General features: G+C 30.6%; 1 protein-coding gene across 1 annotated transcript; it reads right to left on the bottom strand.

Moving 5' to 3' along the window:
- Positions 1-494: 494 nt before the first annotated feature.
- LOC107072637 (cytochrome P450 4C1) lies at positions 495-11,432 on the bottom strand. Its single transcript, XM_015332725.2, has 13 exons — positions 11,276-11,432; positions 4,509-4,661; positions 4,307-4,422; positions 4,097-4,187; positions 3,835-4,026; positions 3,669-3,762; positions 3,482-3,584; positions 3,291-3,405; positions 3,106-3,221; positions 1,578-1,646; positions 1,316-1,484; positions 1,064-1,243; positions 495-1,001 (listed from the first exon to the last, which is right to left on the bottom strand). The coding sequence occupies exons 2-13, from the start codon at positions 4,654-4,656 to the stop codon at positions 835-837; spliced, it is 1,560 nt and encodes a 519-aa protein (XP_015188211.1). The 5' UTR covers positions 4,657-4,661; positions 11,276-11,432; the 3' UTR covers positions 495-834.
- Positions 11,433-12,146: the final 714 nt, after the last annotated feature.

Raw genomic sequence — 12,146 nt, 5'->3', positions numbered from 1 at the left:
TTTAAATTACGGATGGGAACGAGAGAAAAACTTACTTAGGTCTTTGATTCTTATAAATGAAACAAACCAAGTTCATATAGCTATGAAATTCTTTTATCTCGTGGCTGACCCAAAACACGGATCTAACCCGGGACCAATTTTATAATATTAGGCAATCGACTCATAATTTAATTAGGAATATAAAGCGACAATTTTTAAAACAAAAATTTTGAAGAAATAGATGAAAATTGTCAAAGCAGCAACGTCCGTGGTATGTACGCGGGGATAAATAGACTCAGAAAGAGATTTCAAGCTAGGACGGATCTAGTGAAAGATACAAACAATAATTTAGTTTCGGATGCAACGGAGATATTAAAAACGTGGAAAAATTATTTTGATCGGTTATTAAATGAAGAATCAGAGAATGGGAATGCTGAACTTTTTGCTAAAGGACTGAACAATGAACTTGGTTCGTAACGCTAATAAATAATAATAACTCGTTTAATCCTTATAAATAATGGTAAACTCTTTTATTTTTATTTACAATACATTAGTATTTTAAGCTTTTATCCCATGATACTATTACTATTATACTAAACAAAACGATTCATAATAAGATGTATGAATTATCAAAAAAATTTACGATTAAAAACAATAACATTATCATAAAATATTAGCAAGCTAGTATAAGTGGTGTATATTCAGATTTTTTAGTTGCTCTATAAGAATTCTTTTCCCCAATATCTTTAACTATCACAACATTAAAACTTTAATGCAAAGAAATTATCAATTGCAATTAAATTACATATATTTGTGTTTCAATTTATATGATTTTTGACAGAATTTAAAGTAAAATTATAATTCATTAACGGGAATGAACTTCACGTGTAGTGGTTTGGAAGAATTTAAAGTTAAACCAACTGTTATCTCAACATCATCAATATTATCCACTGGTTCTAAATAGAAATTTCGCACTATATGAGCTACTATCAGTTTAAGCTCTAACATTGCATATTTTTGACCTATAATAAAATAAACACCTAAATAGGTAGATTCATTTATTACCAGTAATTACGATATTTACCAATACAGTTTCTTGGGCCAGCACTGAATGGAATATAGGAGAAAGGATAATGCCCTTTAACATTTTCTGGTAAAAATCTGTCGGGATCAAAAACATTAGGATCTGGCCAATATCTTGGATTTCTGTGTACGCTATATATGTAAATCGCGCATATTGTTCCTGATGGAATTAAAGAATTATCTAAAAATTAATTAAACATTTCATTAAAATACAAAAGTTAAAATCCACGTAAAATGTAACTATATTACGTACTTAGCTGCAAGTCATGAGTTAAGGTACGAGATATGAAAGGAACGCTTGGATATAAACGGAGTGATTCCTTTATACACCTATCCAGGTACGATAATTCTTGAAGATCTGAGGTCGTCAGATCGTAATCATCATCAAGCATAATTGCGTTCACTTCGTCCCTTATACGTTGCTATCAATAAAAAATCTATTACTTATTCAATATAGATTCGTCGTGATCTTTGCCGCTCAATGTTTTAATTATTTATTCAGATAGAAAGAATACCTGGACATCTTGGTGTTTCGCAAAGAGACTCAAAGCAAAGATCAATGCCATTGATGTTGTGTCGTGACCCTGTAAAAAACCTTTTCTCATAAAATATTGTATTAAAAACTATATTTCTTTTCTTCGCTACTACATGGTATCAATTCTAACGAAGGAAAGTTTCGATGATAACGTTTAATGTTTCTTATATTTTAGATATTGCCTAAAGGGACCTAATACTCACAGATAAATGTTCCCTTAACGCACAAAAGATTTTGCAATTGATGAAAAATGAAACTTGATATGCTGTTTTTTTGACATGGGTTTCATCATTACTTTTATCTTTAATAAAATTGCAATTGAAACGAATCTCTTAATAATTGAATCTTTTCTAAATGAAAATCTTTGGAAAATTGCATATAGATTTTCTTGTGGAACTGTATAGTAACAATCCAACTTAAATATTTTAAGAATTTACCAAAAAGTTATATTGTATTTTGCTTTAAAACACTAACATGAGTTAAGAAAAATTCATAAAGAAAGGAGATAACTACAACATAAATAAAACGGTCAAAAAATAAGTGTTTTTTAGTTGTTATTTACTTCGAACTGAACTGCTTTAGTAAATGTAGCGTTGATAGAGTAGCAAGGGCATGCAAGGGCATGCCCCAATATATAGCAATGGTGAGGTGGTGCATTGGGTCGTGTGTTTGGGCAGTACAAGTATCCATTTCCATGTCAGACAGGTAGCTATATAGATCGTTATGTACAGATATTGATACGCCATATCGGCTTTTTTCTGAGTTTCTCAATTAGCGTGCGTTTTAATCGAATCAGTTCATTTCGTATACCCGGAACGTTCTTGTGCAAATTCTAAGTGTTAAGGGGAGCAGTACCAAAGTATTTTGCAAGGCTGGTTGCATCGTAATGTATAGTAAAAGGAGAACTCAGAATTACGCTCACGTACGAGACTCCTAGACGTGCCAGATTCTTAGCGTTCACCTATCCAGATCGCAGCACTCATCACCTTACGAACAGCCACATGGAAATGAAAATAGAATATTCGGGATCTAGGTTGTGTACTCGAGAAATAAAGGAAATCTGCGACAAGAAAAAGTGTGTCCTTAAGTTGGATCGCGGATCGAACTACACTTCATGACATCTACAGGTTTCCGGTGTAATAAATAAGGTAAGAGAGCTCTCTAGCATGCGAAAAAGATATCTCGCGGGATATTTACATTTTACTTAATTCTTTTCTTTGACTATCTTTGAGCTACTATTTATTTGTATAATTTCTTTATGAAATAAAGTATTCGCTTGTTCCGACATTTCTCTCAATACTGTGAAAGTTTTTATGCTCGGGGCAAGTGGTATTGAAACCACGTAAATTGGTGTACATTGATTTACTTATCCATCCCTATTTTATTCATTCCTCTGATAAAAATAATTCATGTATTGCCAAATTTACGACATTACTAATAAATACTATTTTTAGTAATTATTACCTACTATTCTCAACAAATAATTTGAATTAAATAATACAGCTTACCTCAAACATAAAAGTATCTACTTCCTCTTGAATTCCTTTATCATCAATTTCATTACTATCTAGAGAATATGCTATAAGTAGATCAAGCATAGAAAGTCTTTTCTTATATATCGAATCTGTGGAATAATATATGAATAATGTTTTCTCTAAAATAAGCATTTATTATATCACAATAGTTAAAATACTTGTATTTTTTTCTTCTGAGTTTTGAAAAGAAGTGTCGATATTATCCGTTTTTTCAAATTGATATAAATATTTTCTATTAGTTTTTTCATGAAATAGTTTTCTTTCTGCAATTATCTGTAATATATGTAGCAATTTGAAAAATTATGTAAACGCAATTTGAATTTTTAGCGCATTTGAGCGATATACTTACGTTTCTTGAAAAACTATGTAATGTGTTTAATGCTCTTTTATGAAGCCGACCAACTGAAGAAAGTGCAAATATCCACTCTATGTAAAACCAAGGTCTAAGGAGTCTATTAAACGAAAGTATTTTCTTTTAATCACATTCCTTTTCATATTTGACTAATACACTCCTAAGAAACAAAAATATTAATTACCTGTAAGGAACGATTTTTCCGAAAGAGTGAATAGCATCACGATACTTAGATGCATGTTCTTTCTTTTCCTTTAAAGAGATACCCAGAGCCGTTTCTACAAATACGCTTGCAGAAATTATTTTTCTACTTTCAAAATCAATAAATAAAAAAATTGTTGTCTACATACCACATATTATGTTTAGAGTATGTCGCGTAATTAATGATTGTAAATTTTTAATAACAGCGTTTCCTTCACTTTCTTGTTTTAGCGATTTAATTAAGCAGTGTGCCTCTTTGTTGAAAGTAATAACACTATGTTCCAAAATTTTAAAGTGGAATGCAGGTGTCAACATTTTCCGCCGTTTTTGCCATTTCTTACCTTACACATGATACAAATCAATAAATACTAATAAATATATAAAGTTATTATTATTTTATTGAGTTGATACCTGTACTAGTAAGCAATCCATAGGATAACCAGGGCCTCAAGAAATAATAAACATGTTCTTTATCAATATTTTCTGTGCTTGTCATCAGAACCTGTCAAGAAAATTTCTTCTTTCTTTGTTCGACAAAATTTTGCTACTTGTTTAAGTATATTGAATATAGCGGAAAAGGAAGAAAAAAATGTACCTTGCTTCTGTTTTTTAATCATTTACCTTAATATCATCTGGATGAAGTAGAAATACCATGTAATACCCAAAGGTCGAGATTTTGTAAATTGGAAAATATTTATTATTATATTCCACAATTTTTTTAATCACATTATCTGGAACTTAAAGAAAATGCTTGTGTTAGATAGATATAGCAATTGACAAAAAATTGTTTATTTATAGAAGTTTTACTTCGAGAACAACTTACCATCCTTGATATGATGCAGATTTCCAATAATGGGATAAGTGTCTGGTCCTGGAAGACTGTTCAGTATTCTTCCAATTCTTCCATATTTTATTTTGCAGTGCAATAAAATTAGTAATACAATTGAACTTAAGAAGATCGTAAGGAACATTATATCTGAAAAATAAGTCAAATTATTGCAATAAATTTATTTTAAATATACAGGGTGTTCATAGATTTACTAGCCAGCGTTTATCTCGTAAATCGTAGATATTTGAAAAAAATGAAATTGGAGAAATTAATACTGTTTTTTATAAGCAATGTAATGACGCATATAATTTTTTTTGCAGTACTATTTGCAGTACTGAAAAAAGCTGTAAATGCAGCTAAACTTTCACAACAGGGAGTGACACTGACAATCAAAACAAAATTACGATAGTGGAACGCAGCTTAAAGGCTACAAAATAAAAAAAACGAAGGCAACTCCGTGCGGACTTTTGAAGTGAAACTTCTTTATCGCAGGTGGCTATTTAGATTCTAAAGATATATAAATTTACAAAAGATATGTAATATTTGGAAAGGGTCGGTGAGTAAAAGTTTCGTAAAAGGCAACAGAGAGAACTGACTAAATTCAAATATTATAATTCTATTTATTTCACCTATTTGTGAACTATTTTCAAATAATTGCATAAATGAAGTTGAAAATATCCTATTGTTCATATTATAGTTACGAAAATAAATTATGATACGTACCTGTAGTTACTACTAATGTAATTGATCGATTATACGGTTTTTTTTGCACATAGGATACTCACCAATACATACTAAATATCAATAAATATCTGGCAGAGTCTTTGCTCCCCCACTGATAAACCAAAATGATGTTGTTAATGAAATAATAAAAACACGAAATGCGAAAAATACAAACAAAACAAATATACAATTTCTTTATATTAAGGGTTCATTCTGGTTTATCATTTTAAAAATATCAATTTTTTTAATTTCATGAAAGTAGACATATGTAGAATTATCATACAAAAATTTTAGAACGATCCGAGCAGTCTAAGTATATTATATTGCGACCCAAACACTAGAGATATTACAGATAGAGGAGACAAACCATCTGCGGTTGTGTAAGTCTCTGCATGAATAAAGCAGCAAAAAAAAAGGTTGATGTTGACTTGACAAAACCAAAATTACTTGAAAGATGTTTGGGTGGCCACACATTTAAAATAATAATGAGTGCTTCAACAAATGCGTTTGGGCTATGGTGCCTAAACATCTATTTAATGGTAAAAAAACACCTATTTAATGGTAAAAAAATTGTTTAAATAGCTTTTAAATTAGCAGTTTGTATCTTCAACGAAGGTTTTGATTCAATACTGAAAATAATGCACGTTTTGGAGATAAAACTTGGCCCTATCGCAGTCAATTACGCTAGTCACCGCGGCAACAGGCGCGTGCGCTCAGCTAATTGTTTGAGCGGAGAAGCTTTGATAGAGGCCAGGACAAAACGAAAAAAGGCTAGAATGGAAGAAAATGAGTATTTTGAAGAAGCAGAAGGCATACTATATGGTGCAGGCATCGCAGAATAAGGTAAAGTCAGACTTTTTAAAAATTTAACTAACTACTCAACCGATCCTTCTGAAATTTTAACCACATACTCTACACATGAATGGCTATCTCGCATGCTACAACCAAGTCAAAATATTAATTTTTACTATTTTTTTTTTTACAAAAAACTGCGAAAAAAATCGTTGATTTTTTTATTTTTTCGAAAAATGGCCGTCATTTGGGTTTGTTTTCATAAAAATTGATAGTTTTAGCATACCCGATAGCCATTGTCATACTTAATTTATAACCGTTTAATTTTTTTGTTTTAGATCACCCGTTCTCAAATTTCGATGCCCGCCAACAGCATACCTACTTTTGAAGGGTTCACGTTTGTCAGCCATTTTGGATATCAAAAAACGTTAAAAACAATAAAAAAAAATTTTTTTCTTGTACTTCCAGAGTGTATTTATCATACCCAACAACTTTTATATGTATATGTATCCTACAAAGCCTAAAAAAAAATGGTGAAAATAGCCTGTTTTTTCGGTGTATAAACCAGAATGAACCCTGAAGGGGGTATTTTGGTCTAGAAATTTAAAAAAATCGATTTTTTTTCATATTTTACAAGCTTAACCTTTTAGGAATGTGTCCTTAAGAGGGTTTTTCAAAATTCAAATTATTTTCGGAGATATAGCTGTTCTAGTGACGCAGCATCCTATATCCTACCCTTATTACGCGAAACTTTGAACGCGTTTTTCTCGAAACTGTTTTTTTTACGGTTGTCATGATTTTTCAAGATCTACTGAACCGATTTACTTAAAATTTGGTGAGAGTTTTCTCTATGAATTTTTCTATCATACTAACTAGACTTTTATAATAATTTTTAATTTTTACTATTTTTAAAAAAAATTCGGAAAAGTAAAAAAGAAAGTGGTAAAAATAATGTATCATTTTTCAGACAGCCGCAATTTAATAAATTAAAACAATTTTTTTAAACTATTTTTTAGTTAGTACGATAGCAACGTCATTCCTAATTATTAATTTTTTTTTATTTCGGATTATTAGAAGAGTTGCAATTGTGACAACCGTAACGCGCCATTTTTTTGGGACCCCCTACTTCATCAGCCTATATCTTTTTCAATTTTGAATTTTTTCAAATATTTTTTTTCAAGTATTCTTGAAATATTAATAAATATCTTGTAATATTATGGATAGTGAAAATGTTATTCGTCTTTTTGTTGTTGCACTTTAAAAAGTACCTAAAACTCATACCTCCAGACCAGATTACCCCCTTAAGGGGTCTACCCTAATTAGAATTTTCAAAAAATCGATTTTTTTTTACATTTTTTGAAAGTATACATATCTAGAAGTATCATACTAAAATTTTATAAAGATCGGAGCAGTGTAACTGTACTTTTTTGCGAGCTTTATCTTACTCCGCTCGGTTAGATACCGCGCGCTTTCTTGTTCACCGAAGAAGCTGCTATTTATTGTCCCTATTGTGGGGGTGGTTTCAGACAGAAAAAGAAATATATATACCTAACTGAAGATGATATAATATAGTTTATTAAATTATGATGATGTGATATTTCATAAATATTATCATAAAATTTCAACTGATAGCAACCCTCAGCATTCATACTGTTCCGACTCTTAGTGGAAGTACAAGAAAGCTGTAAGAGACAAGACAGTTAAAAGTTTCAAACATCCTCCTGCTCTTGCAAAAGATGTTCAAGACATTCTAAAACCAATCTACGAAGATTTAACAAAGCCAGAATTACTGGAAAGATGCCTTGGTAGAAACACGCAGAAAAACAATGAGTCGTTCAACAACTGCGTTTGGGCAATGGCTCCTAAACACGTCTTTAGCGGCAAAATTATTGTTCAAATCGCTTGTCAAACAGCTGCTTATATTTTCAATGAAGGTTTTTAAACAGTTTTGAAAATTATGTCAGTAATGGGAGTCAAAATTGGCCCGAGCGTCATGCACTTTGCTTCCGAACGTGACAGAGAACGCATACGTGTAGCAAACCGCCGCAGCACTAATTCCTCTAAAGAAGCTAGGACGCAACGCAGAAACGCTATTTTGGATAAAAATGAACGTTATGAAGAAGAGTAAGTTATAATGTATAGTGCAGGTATCGCTGATTAAGAACAGGTAAAATTTTTTCACGATTTTTCCTTGAAAAAAACTTTAAACGCGTTTTTCTCAAAACAACGCTTTCCAAAGCCTTGTTGATAAAATCTCCGAAACTACTAGTCCAATCCCTCTGAAATTTTTACCACATATTCTTTACTTGTATAGCTATAGCGCATATCAAGGGTTTTTTTAGATTTTGATTTTAACTATTTTTTTTGGCCAAAAACAGTAAAAAAACGTGTTTTTTCATTTTTTTCGAAAAATGTCCGCCATTTTTTCAATTTTTCAAAAATCAAAAATCTTTCGATATGCGCTATAGCTATGAATATACTGAATCAAACAATGTTAGATTTTTTTGTTTCAGACCCACCATTCCAGAGATTTTATCAACAGCGAGGACACACCTTTTTTTAGGACGTTTTTTGAAGTATCATTTTCATGTATAAAAAGTTACTAAAATATACAAAAAAAATTGTTTATTGTAGTTCGATAGTGCATTAATACAGTGCAATAAATTATATATCAATATTTATAATATAAAACTGTTAAAAAAATTCTAAAGAAATGTCTTTTTTAGTGTGTCTAATTGGAGTAGACCCCTTAATATAATATTTTCAATTTTTAGTTTCTGATCATCATCAATGCGTGCATTGGTACAGAGATTTGCGTGGGTCAACATCTGACCCGTTGGTCATAGGTTCGCCATCCTTGTGTAAAAAAATAGAAAAGAAGTCGTAATAAAATAAAATCTTAATCTTGGGGTTAAAAGTCATCTCTATTTCTGCTGTCGGCAACTTGACTTGATAGGCCACCGAACAAACGTATATAAAATATACTACAGACATAATTCTGTAAATTAATAACATTTAGCAGTTACTAGAATTTTGTATTTAGCCTACAATGTAGTTTTTACTTGTAAAAAACTGCAAATTGTATTTGCCATCTAGTTGCGAGTCAAGAAACTATCTTGAGTTTTTAAGTAGGTGTTTTTCAGGTCAAGATAACAATTTGTCATTTCAAATGAACATTTTTTTCATTTTAAAATAACAATTTAAAAAACAGTTAAAAAGAAAATAATGAATGATAATTAAAAAAATAATTCACATAATGTGATATGTTTATTTTTAAAATTTATGTGGAATCATATTTAAAACAGCATTTATAGAATTAAATTCAGAAGATAATAATCTTTAAAAATAAATAAATTTTATAAAAAAAATGCGTTTAATTTTCGTCCTCTACACCACTATCAGTATTTTTAAAATTTAATAAAACAAAATTAGAAAAGACATCTTCATAAAAAATACATATAATATTTATATACGTTTTTAACCAATGGGCTTGTAAAAAAGATAACTATTTATCATTAATATCATCGGTGTTTATTATTGGTTACACAATTCTTCATTGGTTATATTTAAAGTGGGAGATTCATCCCTTAACAAAATGGACAATGTTATTAATGAGTTAAAGATTATTATTTTCTGAATTTAATTCCATAAATACTGTTTTAAATATGATTGCACATAAATTTAAAAAATTAACATATCACATTATGTGGATTAGTTTCTTAAATTATCATTCATTATTTTATTTCTAACTGTTTTATTAATTGTTATTTTGAAACTAAAAAATGTTGTTTTGAAATGAAAAATGTTCATTTAAAATAAAAATTGTTATCTTGAAATGAAAAAATTTTCATTTGAAATAAAAAATTGTTATCTTGACGTGAAAAGCCTATATATGGCATATACGTATATGTAGGTGCACACAAGCACACATGTATATACAATTCTTAGTAGCCAAGAGTGGGGACTACGAAGCATCAAACAAAAAAGAGACCGAGAATAGGAAATACTGTATACAATATTCTATCTCATTCTCTCGCAGGCTTAATCCTATAGATGTATATATACAGGTGACCTTTGACTTTTGCGCTTTCTACTTTCGCACAATTCGCTATTTCGCACATTTTTAAAGATTTAACTCTTTAATTCTCTGCAATCGGATGTTCCTTTTTAGGGGACATCAGACTATCCATCAGATGTCAATGTTGTTCAAATAAAGAGAACAAAACAGTTTCAGTCTTTCATTAGGGCGTGCGTCAACGTGTTGTGTATTTTTCTAATTTAGACAAATACTTTAAAACACAGTTTTTGATGCATACTCTTTTACATCCCTGTACTTTTGAACATTCAACATTCGCACATCCTTTCAGGAACCAATTATGTGTGAAAGTCGAGAGCATACTGTATATATTTTACTCTTTTTCTTTTTTTGGTGAAATAGCCGTTTCATCACTTTTCGTAACACCGAGTATTATCTCTCTTCGTATCATCGAGCTCCTCGATTTGAATTACATCGAGCTCCTAGCTTTTTCGTTTAATCTGCCTTCAAATCACAACGATTCTAAAGAAGTTTTCACTTTAAGAATATGAAACTTTTCATCTTATTTTCTTAAAAACGAGTTATTATTTGGTATAACTGCTTGCGCAATGTATGATCCTAATAGACTGCTTACAAATTTTCAAAGATAAAAATTGTTTATTGTAGGATGAAATAGATCGTTTCTCGGAACTGCATTTGTTTAATCTAGTTACACGATACCGCTGCTTGAAAGAGTGGGTCGTGTAATGTTTCGTTGCATCTAAAAATCTGGAATATTCCTTATCGGAAGTAAAGGAAAAATCAAGATATTTTATGGTAAGGAATGGTTGGAAAGTTTCGAGCAAGAAATAAAAAAAATATAGAAGAGAAGCGACCTGTTGTTAATTAGTTCAGTTCAGTTTAGTTCGAATTAGCGAAGGCTAATAGACAGTAGGCCCACTACTGGCCAGTAGATGTGTAACGTTACATCTGTGTAATATAAATAAGACTACCTTAATTTATTATTCGCTACTACTTTTACCATATCTCTAGATTGATAAAAAAACAATTTGATACCGAAAAAATTAGGTACGGAAGACACTATTTAAACAGTTGTACTACCTGCACACCCACAGTATTTCATTTTGTCCTGAATAATGAATGATATTTTCCCGTTATTTATACAATATGTAATAACAGTGTGCAATAAAAATAATAAGAAAAAACTTACATAAATCACTCGCACTGTGCTTTTTCAAATATATCTCTTCGGAAAATATTTTCGCGTGGCTAGTAGATTGTTAAAACATTAAATGCAACTGTTAAGAAGTAAATGGTGAGTTAAGTATACAATCAAGCTCATATACTGATAAAATACAATAATTAAGCGTAAGAGTAGTTACATAGTAAGTATGGTAGGAACAATAGATAACCTCTCTTGACTTCTTACATTTTCTTTCCAATCTCCCTCTCGTATTACCCCCTTTTCTCCTACCGTCCCTCACTAATATCCCTTCTCGATCCGTTTCCCGCTTTCTCTCGCCCAGCGATGACTTCTCACGCCCCGCAAGCCCCTGTCTTTCCAAAGCATTTTCACCAATCACGAAGACGAAGGATATTTTCCCCTTCTCTATGAACCTCTCGCTGACCATTAATGCGATTCTCGCGAATCGCAAAAAACATTTTAACCGTAGCGTTGGCGGAACACCTGTAGGTGTCACGATAGTAATCAATAAATGTTACAAACGTTATTTTTCTACTTTTTGTTTTGGATGTACACTAGTTAGTTAGAAAGGTAGTTATATTAGGTTGATACGTATGAAATGTCAGATTTTTAAGAAAACTCCAAATCTTTTTTTAAAACCAGTTTATTTAAACGAAATAAACTCTACTTGTTTCAATACACTTTCCCCAACGAAATTTTGGCCTGTCTTTAAGAAATTCTGATCTTTAGAATCAATAAACTTTAATATGGAATTTTTTAAACTGTCTTCATTTTCAAACTATTTATCCTGTATAAGCTATTCAAAATGTTTAAAAAAATAAAAGTTGGTTAGCGAAAAATCCAGTTAATAAATTGAATGCTGAAAAATTTTATATAT

Source organism: Polistes dominula, unplaced genomic scaffold (genome assembly GCF_049000335.1).
Source record: "Polistes dominula isolate Pdom_NZ unplaced genomic scaffold, Pdom_raw_medaka contig_436, whole genome shotgun sequence".
NCBI lineage: Eukaryota > Metazoa > Arthropoda > Insecta > Hymenoptera > Vespidae > Polistes > Polistes dominula.
The sequence above is the reverse complement of the archived record's forward strand: the minus strand, read 5'-3'. Positions and strand labels throughout refer to the sequence as shown.